At 42.9% G+C, this 21,163-nt stretch overlaps 1 protein-coding gene across 1 annotated transcript in view; it reads left to right on the forward strand.

Annotated features, from left to right (window-relative positions):
• The window catches only part of limk1a (LIM domain kinase 1a), a 73,033-nt gene that overhangs the window by 39,756 nt on the left and 12,114 nt on the right, over positions 1-21,163 (forward strand). The window contains exons 4-10 of the mRNA XM_066652556.1: positions 16,254-16,363; positions 16,715-16,912; positions 17,787-17,892; positions 18,478-18,665; positions 18,785-18,971; positions 19,511-19,597; positions 20,662-20,793. Coding sequence (XP_066508653.1) covers positions 16,254-16,363; positions 16,715-16,912; positions 17,787-17,892; positions 18,478-18,665; positions 18,785-18,971; positions 19,511-19,597; positions 20,662-20,793 — 1,008 coding nt within the window. The remainder of the gene's footprint in view (positions 1-16,253; positions 16,364-16,714; positions 16,913-17,786; positions 17,893-18,477; positions 18,666-18,784; positions 18,972-19,510; positions 19,598-20,661; positions 20,794-21,163) is intronic.

A 21,163-nucleotide genomic window follows, 5' to 3' on the forward strand; every position in this document is an offset into this window, starting at 1 on the left:
ACCTCGTGCCCAAGGCTCCGGACCCACCACAACCCCGAATTGGAAAAAGCGGTTACAGACAGACAATGACTTTGAATTGCCATTGTGTATGAAAGGTGCTCTATAAATAAACTTGCCTTGCCTTGCTATTATGGTTTGTAAACCCTGTGACCTGTCCCTCCTCGAGCACTTCAAACCAGACCCCACGCCCTGACTGACGGACACATGGCCTGCGCTCTGGAGTGCAATCTCTCTAATAGAGCCCCCCCAGCCCACACCACGCTAAGTGAATTAAAGCCTTCTTTTCCAGCATCCGCTCTGTGCCCACGTCTCCTTCAGCCTGCAGTGGCGTACTGACAGGTCCCGGACTGTAAATCTGACACGGCCATGCCCCTCAATCACATTACAGTCCTGAACATCCGCCACGAGGAGGAAGATGCACTCAGCGGAGGATGGTCTGATAAAAGTGTTTCTTCCACTTGTCCTCCATTGTCCTCAGTAGCTTTTAGTTCATGGACAGAATGGAGCCGTGTCCTGATACACGCTGTGGCCAGATGTTTGTGTTCATCCAGCTCTACCTCTGAAATGAATGGTTAAGTTAATTTTTGTAATTAAAGTTCTAATTAGTGAGGTCAGAATCTGATAAGATTGTAGTGGATTGAACAGGGGTCTGTGCAGCAACTGTTTTACCCCTCTGGGGTCTGAGAACTTTACCTCTCTGGGGTCTGAGAACTTTACCCCTCTGGGTCAGACGACTTTACCCCTCTGGGGTCTGAGGACTTTACCCCTCTGGGGTCTGAGGACTTTACCCCTCTGGGGTCTGAGGACTTTACCCCTCTGGGGTCTGAGGACTTTACCCCTCTGGGGTCTGAGAACTTTACCCCTCTGGGGTCTGAGAACTTTACCCCTCTGGGGTCTGAGAACTTTACCCCTCTGGGGTCTGAGAACTTTACCCCTCTGGGTCAGACGACTTTACCCCTCTGGGTCAGACGACTTTACCCCTCTGGGGTCTGAGGACTTTACCCCTCTGGGGTCTGAGGACTTTACCCCTCTGGGGTCTGAGGACTTTACCCCTCTGGGGTCAGAGGACTTTACATTAGAAGGTGCAACTGACACTCACTGGCCACTTTATTAGAAACACAAATGGGCTTGAACTACAAGAACTACAGTGATTAACAGAGAAGAGAATCCAGTAATTAGACCACTCCTCTCTCTCTCTCTTTCTCTCTCTCTCTCTCTCTCTCTCTCTCTCTCTCTCTTTCTTTCTCTCTCTCTCTCTCTCTCTCTCTCTCTCTCTCTGTCTCTCTCTCTTTCTTTCTTTCTTTCTCCTCTCTCTCTCCCCCCTCTCTCTTTGTCTCTCTCTTTCTCTTTCTCCTCTCTCTCTCTCTTTCTTTCTTTCTCTCTCACTTTCTCTTTCTCCTCTCTCTCTCTCTCCATTCCTTTATATATATATATATATATATATATATATATATATATATATATATATATATACAATATTTCTTCCTACTCATTCCATTCAGAATATTATTAAAAATAAGATCCCCAAAGAGGTTCTTTATTACACACACACACACACACACACACAAACACCACTATTTAAACACTCCCTCACCCACCTTCTAACCTCCGGCTTATCAGTCACAGCAGGAACATTGTGAAATGGTTGTGACACACACGTGGAGTGACTGGAAAGCACCACTTTAGCAATAACATCCCCCACTGGCATGACCCAGCCCTAACACAGAGTCTGTTTCTGTTTCTCAATGTCTCTTAGACTAGTTTTATCTGCTGCAAACCCAGCGTAATGCAGTCACTGGCTGTGTTCAGTTGTTGTTCCGTGGTGAATGTAAACTGTTATTGTTATTATTATTATTATTATTATTATTATTATTATTATATCCACCCACCTGAGTTGACGGTTCAGACTGCACTGTATTGCTCCATGTAGGCTGTGTTTAAACTGTGTTTAATACAGAGCCTCTGTTGCATGCAGACCACTAGGTGTCAGTATATATTCTGTTTCATAATAAGATGTAGAATCACTAGAGAAAATGATTGATTGCTATTTTAAAATACTTTAAAATGTAACCCTCATTGTGAACCTGATTTGATCCTCCTCTAGAACAATGCCCACACCCCAGTAACACACACACACACACACTCATAAATATTTATTTTTATTGTCGTGTTTGCTGTGGGTCTTTGTGTCTTTTGATATTTGATTTTCTCTTTCTAATTCTGCAAAATAAAAATGAAGAACTAGCCATTTCCCCATTCAGGATGATATAACAGAACGTAAACGGACCTCTTAAAATCAAGCTGCGTTCCTTTGCTGTCTTTGTGATTTGCCGTTTGGGAAATGGGGAATTGTTCATTTTGCTGCTGCAGGATTAGAAATGGAAACACCAAAAAATGAAAGGTATAAGGACTGTGGTGTTTCTCCGATCTGATTCTGATGTGTGTTCTCACGTATGTCCTTGCAAGACCGGTTGAGCTCCACTGTGAGTAATGTTATGTTATATACGGGTTTCGTGGTGATAACAAGCTGATGCCTTGGAGTTGTTCATAACAGACAGGAGATACAGAACAGGTGCTGTCTTCAGACGGCTGTGTTGACCAACACCTGTGATTTGTTTTTGTGGAAATGAGTGTGCACCGTATACTGTGGTGTTCAGTGTCACTGTCTCAAACCGAAAGGGGAGGGACCCTCTCTGTTTCCGGGGCAGAGATTACTCTAAGGACTGACTGCACAATAACACATCACTCTAGTTTTATTATTACTGCTTTTCTCTTTGCTCCTCGGAAGCTACCCATCTTTCACTCTTTCACTTTAGAAACCTTTTGCATAAAAGAGGGATTTCACTGATGTTTTTTAAACATCTGCATTTTCCAGATGTAACCAAACCATATGGTGCTTTCCCATTGCGGAGTCCCCACTCGACTCGGTTTGTCTTCTCAGCTGTTCCATCAGGTAAATTTGGTCCTGGTCCTGGAACCGGGTTCTGCTTTAGCCCCTGCTCTCTCATGGTTCCAAGCGAGCGGAGTAGGGACTAAATGGTGCCTTGTAAATCTTGCGGAGCACCGTCTGGGTCCGAGAGATTCGACATTCTACAGCACGCAGTGCAGACGTCCAGCACAAACTTGCCATCGGTACAATTTCCGAGCTAAAGCAGTTATTACATAAAATTGACTGCATTTCTCCTGAACAGGAGGGCGTTAGGGAGTTAGAAACAGCTATGAAAGCTAGGCAGAACATTTTAGAACATTTCTGTGAGGATTTGTTTGCTTTAATCCACAAAGGCATTAGTCATTTTTAGATAAAATATGTGTTAGGACAGACTTGGTGAACAGTGAACGTGAAGAGTACAGTACATTATCATCACTGTAATCAGTAGCTTAACGTCAGTTTCACACTAAAATCCACATTTGTGTGTGACACAGCATCAGACACTAACTCAGTTAATACATTTATTAGATATTATTTATTTTCTGATATGCTTCGAGTGGTAACATTCAGAAACAGGTGTCAGACAGTGAGTGAGACAGTCTGATGGACTGTGGGTGTTTGGGGTGATGTAGGTGGGACTTTGTTAATGTTATATTTACTTACAGTGCACACAAATATAAATGAAATATAAAGAAATGTGTGGACCGACTGTGGTCCTGTTTGCTCTGTTGTGAGATGCCGAGGGCAGAGCAGTGAATCTATTAATATCCACACACTCTGGGTCAGATGGCTCTTCTGCCAGACCTCTCTAGCCGCCGGGTCCCATTGATTAACATTATCACCCCACCCCCACCCCCTCAAACTCCCACCCAACACAGCTCCAGCTCATTGGCTCTGGCTGTGCTGTGAAATAAGATCCGGGAGACTCCCGCTGTTCTTTAATCAATGTCTCCTCGGTGAGAGCGTGTGGCTCGATGACCAGTTGTCACAGAAGTGTCTGGGTCATAAACATATCCAAACCACGTCAAATTTTTTGGACTTTGCAGCCGCTCCTGGTTTATATTCTTGTAGAAACATCAATCAAATCCACTGTTATCACACGCTGTATGAAGATTTTAAAGCCTGAATCTTCTCTGAATCTCTAAGTTGTGTCCAGATTTTGATTATTTGCCTATATCTTGAAATCTTACCCTTTTCACGGGCCTTTTAAAAGATGACAACACCGATTATAGTGTGTTTGGTTGACTCTGTTTTACATATCATTTATACTGAAAATATATTTGAATATTGTGATGTGTTGTTTATGAGATATCGCCCAATTTCAGTATGACGGCTTGGTTAGTGAGCTATTACCAGTCTGACAGCAGTGTTAGTGTGTGTGTGTGTGTGTGGGAGGGGGTTGGAGGCACAAAGCCACTGCGCAGAAGCACACGGACGGGCTCGGAAAGGAAGTGATGATGTCAGTGAGAGAAAGAGAGAGAGAGAGAGATAGAAACAGAGTGGAAAGGGAAGAGAGAGATACACAGAGAGAGAGAGGGAGTATGACATGAGTTCAGAGATGAGCTAAGCCTGTGGAGGAGGGGGGTGTGGTCTCTCTCTCTCTCTCTCTCACACACACACACACACACACACACACTGTTGGCCGCCGGCTCTGTTTTGTTTTTGATGCTGTCGGTGTGGAATGATCTGTGAGCAGCCAGTCCTCCGCCGAGCCGCTGTCATGGTGGGGGACTTGTTCTTTTGGGGATTCTGTTGTCTAAGACTGTGGAAGAGGGACAAGAAGGTAAGATGGCTGGTGGTTTCTGTTTTATACGTATATCTGGAGACTGCCTTTCCTCTGAGGACTCTGTCTCTCTCTCATTAAATATTCATGCTCGACACATGGTGGGAAACGTTAGCTCTGAATGTGTAGTGAATTCTATTTTACAACCACCTTCTCACTGTAATGTTTATATTTATTCCATTTAAAACACTGCAGCGTGGTCTATTTATAGCGTGGATGACATATGGGTCTATTTTCCAGTCTAAGGCTCTTGTATAACGTTTGGTGTCTACATTTGGGGTGTTTTTATTTTTTCCTGACATCGTTTGAAAATATCAGCTGCAATTCATTTCGCATCTGAAATGTCCAGAGTTCTGGCAGGAACCATATGCTTTTTCATATTTAGGGCAGGTCTTGACATATTCAGAGATGCCCCCAAACCCCAAGCCTTTAATCCTAGATTAAGGAGATAGATGGTTTATTCTGTGTATGTAATTATATGTCACACTGTGGCTGGGACTTTGGGAGAGTGAGGCTTGATGCTGGAAACTGCTCACTTCAGAAAAAAGGATGCTCCGACAGATCTTGACCTGATTGCGCTCGCTCACTTGTCTGACCTCGTTTGTCATGCTCTCCGCTGGAGCTTGGGCCTGCTGTGGCCTTCACCTCCAAACTGCGACGTCAGGTCTGCGCTTTAACTCTGACATAATTAACCTGAGACTTTATGACGGGATGAATATTCATCTCTCGTTAGGAACATTAGAATCATTATCAAACCCAAGCTCTAGGCTAATGTTTTATGGGGAAGATTTTAAAATAATTTTTTAGAAAGATAAAGATGGTGTGTTTTACACTTTACTTTGTTTAAAGCAACATTAGATAGGGTTTTTAGCTTAAAACTAAAGCCTAAAAATCGCTGGGATGCTCCACTGAGCTGTAAAAGCGAGAATAGAGCCACTGTCGTTGCTGCTCTGGGCTCAGCACTGCAGAAAAAGCACTATGTAACTTTTGGTGGCGGGTAGGAGACTACTAACACCCCACTTCATTTCAAGACAGTGCTGTAAATGTGCATTACACTCTGCAAATGTAGGGGGAGCTCAAGAGCAAAAGTATCAAATTTTTTTCTAGAGTTGCTTTAATTCTTAGTAAATGTCAGAGGTGAACTTTCCTCTTAAAACTTCAAGAAGAAAAGCAACAGTAAACACTTTCAGACGTCTTCATTATTACAGATTAGCAGGGCTGCCTGAGCAGCTGAGGAACTGTAGTAAAGGTGGTTTCATGTTCTATATTTGGATTCTTTGTTTTGTAAAATCAGAACTATGTGGGGAAAAGAAACATGACAATCATCTACAAGAAAGTTTTAAAATGTATTAAAATTTTGGCTTTAAACTTCTACTGTAACTACTGTGAGAGCCAAGGGACGGTCGACAAATACCAGTACGTTAATGTGGTCAGTTTAACAGTTGTATGCGAGGCACTTTCTTTTTAGTTTAGAGCAGTATGCACAACCATTAAAGTTGTTAATGTTTCAGTAAAAAGCTAACACCTATTGACCATTATGATACATGAGGCGTAGCACATACAATTATAAACATTTTGATTGTTCACCAAATGTTGAACTGCTTTAAAACATGTATTAACTTCAGGATGAATTGACCAATCCAAATGGTCCAAAATGACTTTTTCTAAAATCTTTTTACATTGACCTCCACTGGAAGTTAAGAAGGTTTTTCCTTCTCCTGTAACGTTGCTATTTTGGAGATACATGGTTTCTCTTTAGACAGCGATTACACATTTGGATAAATGCCTTCATGCTAATGTGATATAATATTTTGTTCAGTATCATCCCAGTTCTTAATGAACCCCACTGAAGCCGTAATACAGTTCACATCAAAATACTGATGTATTGGAGAGGAGTCATGTCATTTTTTGTCATGTTTTTATCTGCTGAAGTTAACGCAGAGACAGAGAGCACATGGAAAAGGGTGTGTTTGTGTGAATGTCCGGCTGATGTTTATCCCACCTGTATGTGATAAAGCTGATGATAAATGGCTGAGTGAATGAATTCGCCTCTCTGAACTACCCACAGCTGGGGGAAGTTTTAGTGACAGAGGGACAGCCCCCCTGTAAAAGCCTGATTCTACACAGAGGAGCCATAAATAACCAGCATGGAGCTCACTGCATGACTTGAACACACAGGATCCGACACAGGTCATAAACACTGATCTGTTTCTGGAAAAGGTCCAACAAAGGAATGTTTTGGTTTTTAGGAAAAATCCTCCCAGAGCTTTGTTCACTGTAGCTGTTAAACATCGATTAAAATAGAGCTTATTACTTCCTTTTATTCACTCTGTCATTCAGCCAATCAGTCATTGAGTTCCACACTCAGTCATTCCCTGACGCCAAGATGCAAGACAGTGGACCAAGGTTGGTCCACTAAGGGCAAGGTTGGAGGTCCTTTGGCGTGATTTCTGTGCAGACAACCGGTTGTTAAACAGAATTTTAGACAACGTTTTCGCATTTTTCCATTCACTCTGAAATGTACTGATTTTTCCTTCATTAACTTCTCTTGTAATATTTTGTAAATTAGATTAATTAGTAATTTTAATCCAGAACAATGTTAAAATGTTCAGCAGAATTATTTTATATGAGGCCTACTCATAATTGTATCACTCATAGTTGTTAGTAATATTTCTGTTAGTTTATTTTTATGAATAAAAGACTTAGTTTTAATTCTAAAATAATTAGTTTTAGAATTAAAATCGGTTTGAGGAGATTAAAAGCTAGTTAGATCTTGGACATTAATCTGGAGGACCAGAAGTGTCCTACAGTCAGTCGTGTTTCAGCCATTTTAATCCAGTTGACTGGTGTATGCTTACGGTCTGGGCAATAAATCAGTCATTGCATCGGTCACACTGTCATTCAGTCATTCACTCAGTCATTGAGTCAGTAATTCAGTCATTCAGCCAATCAGTCATTAGGCCAGTCAGTCACTGAGGAGTCACACAGTCATTCACTCTGTCATTCAAAAAGTCAGTAATACTGTCAGTCCGTCAGTTAGTCTGCCTTTCAGTCAGTCATTGACTCAATCGTTCAGCCAATCACTCAATCATTCAGCCAATCACTCACTGAGTTAGTCACTCAGTCATCCAGCCAGCCAATCAGTCATTGAAAAGTCACATGGTCATTCACTCAGTCATTCAAAAAGTCAGTAATACTATCAGTCAGTCAGTCATTCTGTCATTGACTCAATCATTCAGCCAATCACTCAGTCATTCAGCCAATCAGTCACTGAGTCAGTCACTCAGTCATCCAGCCAATCACTCAGTCATCCAGCCAGTCACTCAGTCATCCAGCCAGTCACTCAGTCCTCCAGCCAGTCACTCAGTCCTCCAGCCAGTCACTCAGTCCTCCAGCCAGTCACTCAGTAATCGAGTCAGTAACTCAGTCATCCAGCCAGTCACTCAGTCATCCAGCCAGTCACTCAGTCATCGAGTCAGTAACTCAGTCATCCAGCCAGTCACTCAGTCATCGAGTCAGTAACTCAGTCATCCAGCCAGTCACTCAGTCATCCAGCCAGTCACTCAGTCATTGAGTCAGTAACTCAGTCATCCAGCCAGTCACTCAGTCATCCAGCCAGTCACTCAGTCATCGAGTCAGTAACTCAGTCATCCAGCCAGTCACTCAGTCCTCCAGCCAGTCACTCAGTCATCGAGTCAGTAACTCAGTCATCCAGCCAGTCACTCAGTCCTCCAGCCAGTCACTCAGTCATCCAGCCAGTCACTCAGTCATCGAGTCAGTAACTCAGTCTGTTATGCACTCTGTCATTCAATCAATTAGTGAGTCTTATATTCAGCCACTCACTCAGTCTTTCAGCACGATCAGATTTTGGATCTGTTTAGGATATTATGGTATTTCATGGCTAATGTGTTGCTAAGCTATTGCTAAGGTGTCCAAGCTGGTTGCTAAGGTGCTGTTAGCTCGTGCTGAAGATTTTGCAGGTCTCTGCTCTGTCCATGTTACAGTTTTTCTAAGTCGCTTTGGAGCATTTCTCAGATCAGAACTGAATTTCTCAAAACAACTTCACACTTTCAAACTCCACATCATCAAGTTACTTGTGCACCTCATAAAATGCATTTCTCATTCATTTTGGAGAAAGAGCACATGCTTTGGTTTATCACGCAGATGACTGTGTACAGCTGTCTGCAATTACTTACATTATCAATAGCTTTTGTGATGTTGAGTGTATTAGACAGGTCCTCTGATGAACTGTTCAACCCCCAAAACATCCAGGCACTAGGCCATTGCATAAGTCAGTACACTCTGAAAGGTTGACCCAGCTGTCACGAGCTGTGAAGCATATTGTGTAAATTATTACCATATTTTGGTAAATGTCCATTGAACTGACTCTGAATTATGACTTTTACTGATAAAGGGGAGTTTTTGATGCTTTAGATCAATTATATTTAAATAAGGAGCCAGCATACTCCAAATCATTTGTACTAAATGGTCTTGTCTTTTTTCTTCTGAATCATAATGAAATGGTCTGCCATTTATCTACTGTACAAGAAGGGTGCTATATACATGTAACTTATTATTATTATTATTATTATAAACAGTACAAAGCAGGAGTATGAATCTTATCCAGTCTTTTTCAGTAAATTCCTCACATACAGTAATGTAACTGAACTGTTCATGCACCTCACAGTAAAAGTGCAGCTTTGTGCCTTTTCACTGTCGTCAAAACATTCAGAAAACACCTACAGAACACTGAAAAGATTGGCTGAAAGTTTTGACTGTCCTGTTCACAATCAATGACACAAGATCTTGTCGTTCTGAGGACACTAACATGTTCGTTGATGTAATCCATGGTGTGGTGTATGTACGAAATGTTTTGAGAAATGCACAGCATTAGCCTCGTAGCTCCAGCGCTAACCTACAGCTGCATTTACAGTGAGAGGAAGACTCTTCCACTAACTCTGAGCTGTTTTGACTTTAAAAGATGGGCTAGAACTTGCCTGTCAACGCCACACCAACAGTTTCATTAAAAATGAACAGGAAAGATTGAAGAGTTTCAGCTCTGAAGAACCCCACGAGTCTAACCAGCAAATATCTAACCTTCCAGTGTTACAGCTCTGACCCACACACACACACACACACACACTTTTTCCAGATGTTTCTGTGGTAAAACCGATCTTTCCTTTGGGGCCAACATGTCCCATAAATACCCCCAAACCCCCCCTCCACCCCAGAGGGGCAAATTTCCATGGAAATGCCTGCTTTGTCACTGCTCTCCTTCTCGTGGAACTGAAATGAAGCGGAACTACACTTTAAAAGCTATCACATGATTATGATCAACATTTGTGATGATAATTTCCTGAGAAAAGTTGATCCAGTGTTCGTGAGTTGTGAAGCATATTTTGTACATTACTTTTGGACATTTTTGGTAAATGTTTAGTGAACTGACGAAGTCTAGAAGATAGATAGATAGATAGATACTTTATTGATCCCCAGGGGAAATTCAAGGTCTCAGTAGCTTACAGACTTAGACATCACATACACGAATCACTAAACAGCAATGGACTAATAGAGTTTAAAAAAATAAAAATAAAATAAAAAATAAAAAAAAAATCCAAATCAAATACCCAAGAAGTTGACAGTGTGCTTAAGAATAATCAATCAATCAATCGTCAGAGTAATCAAACATAGCCTGGCAAGAATCTGTGATACTGTGAGCAGCTGGGGATGATCTCTTTAGTGCAGCATATGATTTAAAAGTTGAAAAAGTGTGGATAGTGCAAAGGGTATGGAATGTGCAATATAAGTACAGTGCAATGACAGTGCAGTTTCAGAATTAGAAATAAATATATTAAATAAAATAGTGCAAGGCAATTTAGTGCAATGTACCTGTATTAAGTATACACCTACTATTGTAGCTGTCAGATTAAGGTACACATGAGGTAGATGAGTTGGTTGACTTGTCCAGTGGTTGACCTGTCTATTGTCCAGTTAGGTACACATGTGCAATATGGAGGAGGTGGAGGTGGTGGTGGTGTTGGATGGACAGACAGACTATGCAGAGAAGTCCAACTCTCCTCTCCCCTTTAGTGAAGCATTGAACAGCTCAATAGCCCTGGGGACAAAGAAAAACTGGAGACAAAGACAAAGAAAGACTCCAGTGTAATGTTCCATGCAGCCCATGATCATTTGTCTGTTTTTATCCCTTTGTGCTGAATGCTCTTGTCATTGATCTACAGTACAAAGCATGAATCTTGTCCAGTCTCTTTCAGTCAGTCTCCCACACCCAGTGATGTCTAACTTTCTACTTTTTATAGGCCTCTCACAGTTAAAGTGCATTTTCACTGTGATCAAAACATTCAGAAAACACTTTCAGAGTCACTGATACGCTGACAACATGGCTACACTTCGTCTTGTTTATAATCAATGACACAAGGTCCTGTCATGTTCCAGGCGTTTGCCGGTAATCCACACTGTGGTGCTGTTTGTACGAAATGTATTGAGAAATGCACATAATGGTGTGCAAATATAAATGATGATGATTTGAGAAATGCTCCAAAGTGACTGAGAAAAAAATATTATTATTATTATTCATTCACTCATTCATTATCTGTAACCGCTTATCCAGTTCAGGGTCACAGTGGGTCGGGAGACTACCCAGAATTATTGGGCACAAGGCAGGATCACACCCTGGAGGGGGCGCCAGTCTGTCACAGGACAACACACACACACACACACACATCTACGGACACCCACGGATACTTTTGAGTCACGAATCCACCTACCAACGTGTGTTTTTGGACTGTGGGAGGAAACCAGAGCACCCAGAGGAAACCCACACAGACACAGGGAGAACACATCACACTCCTCACAGACAGTCACCCGGAGGAAACCCACGCGGACACAGGGAGAACACACCACACTCCTCACAGACAGTCACCCCGGAGGAAACCCACGCAGACACAGGGAGAACACACCACACTCCTCACAGACAGTCACCCGGAGGAAACCCACGCAGACACAGGGAGAACACATCACACTCCTCACAGATAGTCACCCGGAGGAAACCCACACAGACACAGAGAGAACACACCACACTCCTCACAGACAGTCACCCCGGAGGAAACCCACGCAGACACGGGGAGAACACACCACACTCCTCACAGACAGTCACCCGGAGGAAACCCACGCAGACACAGGGAGAACACACCACACTCCTCACAGACAGTCACCCGGAGGAAACCCACACAGACACAGAGAGAACACACCACACTCCTCACAGATAGTCACCCGGAGGAAACCCACACAGACACAGAGAGAACACACCACACTCCTCACAGACAGTCACCCCGGAGGAAACCCACGCAGACACGGGGAGAACACACCACACTCCTCACAGACAGTCACCCGGAGGAAACCCACGCAGACACAGGGAGAACACACCACACTCCTCACAGACAGTCACCCGGAGGAAACCCACACAGACACAGAGAGAACACACCACACTCCTCACAGAATAACTCTGGACTCCATATACATTGTGTACTGTAGCAGGTTTGAAATGTTTGAGAAATGAGTGGAATTCCCCTTCTCTATGTTTAAATAGAGTTGAGAAATCTACTGTATCTGTGATATTTCTCAAAGTTGTTAAGTTTCCTTTGAACTTGGTGTGTGAAGATGCTAAACGCTGTGGGTGGAGACCAGCCATTGTTCCTTTACAGAAGTGAACAGCTCATTTTGTATCCACCGCCTTGGTGTCTGTGGTCAGGACGTCATTTTTCCCGTCACTGGAGTGCTGTCAGGTTTCAGAATCAAGAGGGTGGTCTACAAACCCCCCGTGAAGGTGTGTTATAGCGTCATGGTTGTTTCCCTCGCTCGTACACTGTGGCTTTCACCTTCACCACACCCCCACTCACTCAGTACATAAGAGGAAATACATGCTCTATTGGTTTGTGTGCAAATAGCTTTATGTATCAGACATAGAAATAGTACAAAGGAATAATTTGGTCGTGTGCTATAAATACTGCCCACACCAGCAACACTGCTGTGTCTGATCCACACGTACCAGCACACTAGCATACCACCAGCACCACGTCACTGTTAATGATCCACCACCTGCTCTGTGAGGGGGGGGGGGTCCTGAGAATTAAAGAACAGGAGGAAAGGGGGGTAGCCAAGTATACAGAGCAACAAATTGACTAAATTTTGTAATTGTAGTTCTAAAGAGTGCTCGTGTATGGTCAGTGGAGCTGAGAGAATGGACAGTAGAAACATGAAAGAAAAAGGAGATACGGTGCTGTATTTATGTTTTTGTCGAACTGTTCTTTTAAAAGCCTTTATCCATCAGGTCCTGATCATTGATTGGTCAGTCAGTCAATGGTCAATTAATTGATCATGTAAAGTGGGATCCGTATTTTGGGTTTGGGTTTCTACTACAGCGACACATCTGACATCTTAGTTCAAGGCCCGTCCTTTGTTTACTCTATTGTTTTTACAAATTAACATATTTCAGTCAAAGACCAATCATGCCTATATTTGGAATTCCTATTTGTTTAAAGTTTAAACACCCAGGCTTGTGTGTGTGTGTGTGTGTGTGTGTGTGTGTGTGTGTGTGTGTGTGTGTGTGTGTGTGTGTGTGTGTGTGTGTGTGTGTGTGTGTGTGCGTGTGTGTGGGTGTGTGTGTGTGTGTGTGTGTGTGTGTGTGTGTGTGTAAAAGTGGAGGCACAATTTAGTTGTACCTAGAGCACAGACAACAAAAGCCTGTTTATATGTTTACATCGAGTCTGAAGCCAGTTTACAAACGTGTGTGTCATTGTTTGCCTCCCTGGTTCTGTCTGAAAGAGGCGAGAGAAGTGTGATACTGTGATTCTGATGTTGTGAGGTTGTGAGATCGAGGCATCCTGGAGGGTCAAGTGAGCCAGCTGCACTGAGATAAGCCTTTTCACTTCCAGCTCAGCTGACCCTTGACCTCTGCGTGTACTGCTCAGGAATTTATAAAATAAACATCACCCTGTGTATCACACACTTCAGTCACTAATACACGTCAGTGAATTCAGCTTCTTCACTGTGACACGTTGTGGACACAGATGTTCAAATGCATGTGCGCGGATTAAATCATCAGAACAGCACTGACCTATGGAATGGGACCTTCTGGATCAGCTGTAGAGCGGTAGAGCAGTGGAAGTCCATCCAGTGCCTTTGTGATCAGTTGGAGTTACATTTGTGAGCCGTATCTCATTCTGAAACTTGCAATTAAAGGCATCATTGAGGATGTTATGAAATTAAGGTGGAATGGTGTGTTTGAGTAGGAAGCGACACTAATCTTGTCGGTAGCTGAAGCTTAACTTTAAATTTTTGTTCACTGAATTACCACAGAAACTCATTTGTAGCACTTTCCCTCTGCGTTTACTTTCATGTAGTTAGCGCTCTCCTGAATTTAGAGTCATTTCCACCTTAAGTAATGTAACTGTAACAGCAACAATAAGTCAGTGTTACCCCCTATGGAGCAGGAATAGAGCAATTTCCTTATCTCTTTTCATGGTTTTCAACATCTGGAGTCTCTCAGTTGTCTAAAAACCTCCAGATACCGTATCTCTGCTGTGAGCAAAATCATGACCTTCACCTTTAAATCCTCACAGCAATGTTACAACAGTATACAGGCTTCAAATCAAGGGGTCATTAAGGTTAAAAAGGCCCCCTCATTAACTGGCTGGACATCAGCAGATTGTCTAAATTCACTGAGTGACCGTTCAGACTCCCCAAAGCACGCTCTTCCTGCCAGAGTCCCCCAGGACACAGTGGAAGTGGATGGAGATGGCTATTGATTCTTAATATGGAAACCAGTCCCGGTTTTGCTGACCGCATCATTCTCAAGGTCAAACCAAGGGTCAGCATGTGTCTTGTGTTTTCTTAATTACATCCTGGAGTTGCCGAAAAGCATCCGCTGTGGATGCTTGTGTACATTTCTAGACAGGTTCTATATACATTTAGAGCCTGATTGATATAATGCTCAGCCTGTATTGACCATGTGTGGTATGGACTGTGATGATAACGCATCAAAGCATCTACATGAGTAACGTAATTATTGCTTGAATTACAGCCTAATAACACACACACACAAAGAATTTGATGTCCTTCGGCCACAGAGACATCAGTGAGGTGAGGTGTTGATGTTGGGGGATTAGTTCTACATCACCTGTACTGCTCTAACTCAGCCTTTCTCAATCAGGGGGCATCTGACTGCAGCTACGACAACAGTATTGTGGCTCGAAATAATATAGTAGCAGGGCCTGAAAATTTCAGCTCCACATTGGCGCAGGTTGAAATGTGCCCAGTTTAGATTTTCAATGGTGGGGTGGGGGGTGGGGGTATTTTCCCTTTGTCTTTTTTGCATGTCTCACGCTTTCCTTACCTCCCTCACGCTCCATCACCAACCTGCTGTGAATAAACAGTGTCTGACTGGGTGGGCCGTGAACCCGTTCAGACCTGTGGCCGTGACTCAGAAACATTAGTCAGAAACTTCCCAAAAATAAAGTCAGAATATTCTGGCCTTATCTTAATGATTAATGGTACTTTTCCACTGCATGGAACCTACATGGTTCTACTGGACTCGGCATGGCTCTTTTGCATTTCCACGGGTCAAACCTGGTACCTGGTCACTGAAACCGTGTAGGTTTTCAGTCCCAGCTCTCGCCGGGTTCCCACTGTGCTGAGTAGGTACTAAATGGTGAGGTGTAAACCCTGCAGAGCGATGATTGGCCAGAGTCATGTTAATCACCAGAACTCATTCAAATCCAGCACAAACCGCCGCTTGTAAAATTTCTAGCAGCTTTCCACGTTTGTTTTTGATTGGACTCACAACGGCAGCTTGTGACTATACCTCAAAGTGTTTTGAAGAGGTTTATATGCTCCTTGGGCCGATGGCGAACGAAAATGTCCAGTGCCTTTCCAGGGCCAAAAGCCTGCGATTCCTGAGACAGGGTTTTGCAACGTCACTGGATCCATTCGGCAGATGAGCTTTAAGCGAGCTGAGCCGAGTCGAGTCGTGTAGAGCTGGACCCATGTGGTGGAAAAGCTACATTAGTCAGTGCTTATCTTCAGAATCGGGGGGGGTGGCTACATGTTGTGAGGCGTCACAGTGGATGCATTCAGCAACACATTTCATTCTCAAACAAATTATTCAGCACAAATCCAGCTTATCTGCTGTTGTCACCATTGTGTTATCAATAAATACATATATATTTTTAATTATGGGTGATTACAGCCTGTGTGTGTTGGCTGTAACACTAATGTACGGTGTTATTTCACCCCAGCTCCACTGCTCCAGAGACTTTATACCCTGTAGCTTATGCTGCAAAAATAAACTCACATGTCAAAATTATAGAGGACTTTCAGTGGTCTGTCCAACTGAGCACCCACCCTTCTGAGAATTCAGAGGGCAAGTATCATGCAGCAGAGTCTATGGACGGTACGGTGTATATCAGTGTTAGTGGCTATGGAAATAAAGCTTTGTCTGTAAACTGTAGGGCTCTGGATTGTTTGCAGGTTGCCGGAGAGCAGAAGTATCATCCAGAGTGCTTCACCTGTCTGAACTGCAGGAGCTTCATTGGTGATGGAGACACCTATGCCCTGGTGGAGAGGTCAAAACTCTACTGGTGAGTTGCCACAAGCCTGAGTCCTGCGTGTAACTCCGTTCCCGTCCTGAGACCCCACTGAGTGACAGAGCTTTTCTGTTTCCACTGAGCTCTGCTTTTCAAGACTACAGTTTGTTTTCTTGTCTATATTAAATGATATTAACCTATTAAACGTGTTTAATTTTATAAGCTAAGACATGGAATAATTTGCTGTCGCTTACAAAACAAAACATTTACTAATGTAACTGCTGCATAAACATTATCTCAGCAGCTTTTTATGTCTAAATATATCCTTTATTTATATTCATAGCTTTCAGATTGTTTCTTCATGTGTGTGTTATGAGTTATCTGACTGCACCTGTCTCCCTCTAGTGGACACTGTTATTATCAGAACATTGTAACCCCGGTGACCTTGCCAGACTCTCCATGTTCCCGAATCCCTCACACAGTCACTCTGGTGTCCATCCCGGCCTCCACTGACGGGAAACGAGGCTTCTCCCTCTCCATCGATCAGAACACCAGCCCGAATGGGTTTGGAAATGACCACAGCCACACAGTGCGCGTCTCACAGTAAGTGTGTGTGTGTGTGTGTGTGTGTGTGTGTGTGTGTGTGCGCCGGCATGTTAAACAGGATGAACTTTTTTCATCAATTCAGTGTTAGACAAAAGTAATTGGACACATGCTCATCCTTCATTTATTCTGAAACTAAGAGATTTAATGGAGTTTGTTCCATTGTTGCTACAGAATTCAATCAATCAATAAATCGACCTTTGTTAATACTCTGAGTACACGCTCTCATTTACAAAGTAGTCAGTCTAGTACATGAAATACTGAGTAAAAAAACATAATAAATAAAAAATAAAGAGTTAAATACAACATTATAATGTTTAAATTTGAACAAACCATAAACAAACCAGTGCACGGAAAAGTCAGGTGTCAGAAAATAATAGTTAAAATAAATAAAAGAAAGGTAAATGAATGGCAAAAATTCCGCTAAAACAATCATAAAAAATGTAACTAGAATCAAATAAAAGTCACAGGTGAAGAGGAGGTGGTTAGAATCTAAGAGTTCATAATGTGATAAAAGCTTTAGTGAGGCCTTGTGCTGATGTTAATATTAGAATAAAATTGTTCTGGAATCATGGCGTTTGATGAACGCTTCTCTGTGAGAAGACTGTTATTGCCAAGAGATCCCCTGAGGCCAAACACTGCTTAACTGTGATCTTATTCAAGTGTGTGTGTGTGTGTGTGTGTGTGTGTGTGTGTGTATGTGTGTGTATGTGTGTGTATGTGTGTGTATGTGTGTATGTGTGTGTGTGTGTGTGTGTGTATGTGTGTGTGTGTGTGTGTGTGTATGTGTGTGTATGTGTGTGTGTGTGTGTGTGTGTGTGTGTGTGTGTGTGTGTGTGTGTGTGTGTGTGTGTGTGTGTGTGTGTTTCCTCAGGGTGGATTCAGAGACTATCAGTCCGGACGTGAAGAATGCTATACACGTTGGAGATCGGATCCTGGAGATCAACGGCACCCCCATAAGGAACGTTCCCCTTGATGAGGTACACAGGATAAACTCATATGGTCACAGAAATCCATCAAAACTCATTAAAACATATTTATTTTTATATATTTTATGAGGTGTAGAACATTGTTGTATCTCAAGAATTGTGAATTTGGAGGTGAGGGGAAAACGCATTCTTTAATTTCAATAGAATTTACTGCAGAAATAATCTAATTGTGGTGAGCTGTTTGCTGCCCTCTAGAGGCGGACACTAGAGGAGCCAGGTTCACAGCGACTTTAACTAAAAACCTCAAACTAAACAAGGACCACAAGGTCTTTTTAGCTGCTCACACACTTCTCTGTGCCACTGTGTCTTTATCCACCATCAGCATTCCCTTCTCAGGTGCTGTATGTTAGGACTATGCTGACAGGTAATGAGCCGGAGGGAGTGAGACTAACCTCCTTAGTTCATGAAACTCAGGGCTCAGCTCGGGACACCTACATCCTGTGTCGAAGTTTTCTCATCTTCCTGGGATTGTTTCCTAGTTTCTTGTTGCTACTCTGGTGTTTTTTCCTTTAGAACAAGGCACGCATGTTATTTTATAAACTTCGAAGTCATTTGGAGTTTTAAATCTCTGTTTAGATCGATCTGCTGATTCAGGAGACCAGTCGTCTGCTGCAGCTGACCATCGAGCACGATCCTCATGACCAGAGCAGCCCAGGGGACACAGTGGACGGCCCCGGACCCCTGACTGAGAGTCCCAGTCCGGTCACTCCCATCACACAGCCCCCGAACCCAGATATCAACAACCTGCGCTCACGCATTATCACGTACGGCCCACTGAATATATTCTCATTTTAAAGACTCAGATTCATCACCATAGAGTTAAAATCACTTAGACCTAGAGGACACGTATGAACTGGACATGTCTCCCCATGTGTCTCTGTAGGCGGAGCTACAGCATTGATAAATCACCATGCTCCAGTAACGCAGCATCCCCTCTGTCTCTGCGGAAAGATATCGGACGCTCTGAGAGCCTCCGGGTCGTCACTAATCGCACGCACAGAATATTCCGGCCCTCCGACCTAATCCATGGGGAAGTTCTGGGAAAAGGCTGCTTCGGTCAGGCTATAAAGGTATATACACACACACACACACACACACACACACTCCTATGCTCTCACACTCTCACACACTTTACATATCAGCCTACTAGAAGATAGCTGCCATTTCCTGGAGAGGAAAAGATTAGCATAAATTTGCATAAGCTGTGGGAAGTTCCCGTCTCATCCAAAGGTCAAGAATCAAATATTAAACTGATTTTCTTTGCTTTTGGGTAAAAAGGAGTATTTTAAAAAGCTACCAGTAGATGGCAGCACTAAGACATTAGTGCTTTAATATTAACATTAAAATGAACATTTATTATTAACACACAGACGTCTGCGTATAATGCAGCTCTTTTTAAATGGCACATGTTTGCAATGTGTTGAACCGGACTGAGGACATTATGAAATGCAAAGACAGTTTTTAAACTGTATTTTAAAATCTTTCCAGGTCATTATTACTGTTATATGACCTTTAACTTTATTTCTATAGTTCCTTCATGTATTGTGTTGTGTGTGTGTGTGTGTGTGTGTGTGTGTGTGTGTGTGTGTGTGTGTGTGTGTGTGCTCAGGTGACCCACAGGGAGACGGGGGAGGTGATGGTGATGAAGGAGCTGATACGATTTGACGATGAAACTCAAAGAACTTTCCTAAAGGAGGTGAGGAACTCAAACAACACCACACACACACACACACACACACACACATATAATACCCACCATATTCACAATACACAAAATATACTGAGTATACCAAATCTGAGATATATACATAGGTGAACGGTAAAGTGAATGAGTGCTACAATCACAGACAGCAGTAAGTAGAAACAATCGTTTGACAGTAAAGTGCAGAGTTATTTCTGAGGTAGGTTCAGGAGTCTGATGGCAGTGGGGAAGCCTAGTGGTCTTTCTTTTGACTCTTCTGTTTCTCCGGCCTGAGGGCAGAAGTGTGAACAGTCCCTGCTGGGGGTGGATGGTGGATCCTGTGGACTCTCTGGTGGTAGATGCTTTGCAGAGAGGGTAGTGGAGTCCTGGTGATCTTCTCAGCAGGTCTTCACCACTCTCTGCAAGTGTTTTCGGTCCATCACAGTCGTGCTGCCGTACCACACGGTGACACCGCTGGTCAGGGGGCTCTTGATGACACAGCTATAAACATTTCTGAGGATTCTGGGTGACATCCCAGATTTTCTCATTTCTTTTAGTGTTGTCCCCCCCCCCCCCCCCCCCCAAAAAAAAAACGAGACGCAGGACACTAGGGGGATGTGGAATCATTTATTTTCCCTGAGTCTGATCTGAACTGAACGAGACCCTCGGTTGAACCTGAAAACCCCAGCGTCAGCAGAAAATAAGATGAGAAAATACACCATGCACAGATTCAGGATTTTATTTTCACTCCTGCAGATTTATTACTGTGTTCCCCCCTTTAAACTCCAACACAATCATAAACCACTCAGACTCCACAGAAGCCCCGTAACTGGGCGGAGCTAGTGCTAGTTTGTGTTTCCACTGCAGTGTTTTCCACACACACACACACACACACACACACAGCCAAAACATTTCAGGTGTAAAACTACACCTCCATCAGCACTCTTCCTTCATTTCCCTCAGAATTGGATGACTACAGTGAAGCACAGTCTCCGTGCTCTGTGCCAGGACCGAGCTCTTTCAGAGAGCGAGTCTAGGTTAAAGAATATTAACCCGTGCTCTGCCTCTTTTTCCCTCAGGTGAAAGTGATGAGGTGCCTGGACCACCCCAATGTGCTAAAGTTCATCGGGGTCCTCTACAAAGACAAGAGGCTCAACTTCATCGCGGAGTACATCAAGGGGGGAACCCTGAGAGAGATCATCAAGAAAATGGTGCGTGTGCAGAGAGGAGCTGTACATCCCGGCTCAGCTTTTATGTCCATGTTTAATCCTCTTTTACTGCGGATCACAATCCTGTTTATGCTTTATGTCTGAGTTTATATTAATGGAAGTTCATTAAAACATTATGGATATATCCTACATTTCTATTGTGAAATACCAACATGTGTTTATTCATTACTATATTTACTCGTGCATTTAATTATGTATTTACATTTTTATAATTTAAATATAATGGCGATGCAAGATTTGTTTGAATAATTAGTTTTATTTCATTGCTGTATCACTCCATCAGTATTAATATGAACTAATGCTGAATCAGTATTGTTCTGTTTTTAAACCTAAAATAGTGCACTGTGATTGG

The sequence above is a fragment of the Hoplias malabaricus genome, chromosome X1 (assembly GCF_029633855.1).
Source record: "Hoplias malabaricus isolate fHopMal1 chromosome X1, fHopMal1.hap1, whole genome shotgun sequence".
NCBI lineage: Eukaryota > Metazoa > Chordata > Actinopteri > Characiformes > Erythrinidae > Hoplias > Hoplias malabaricus.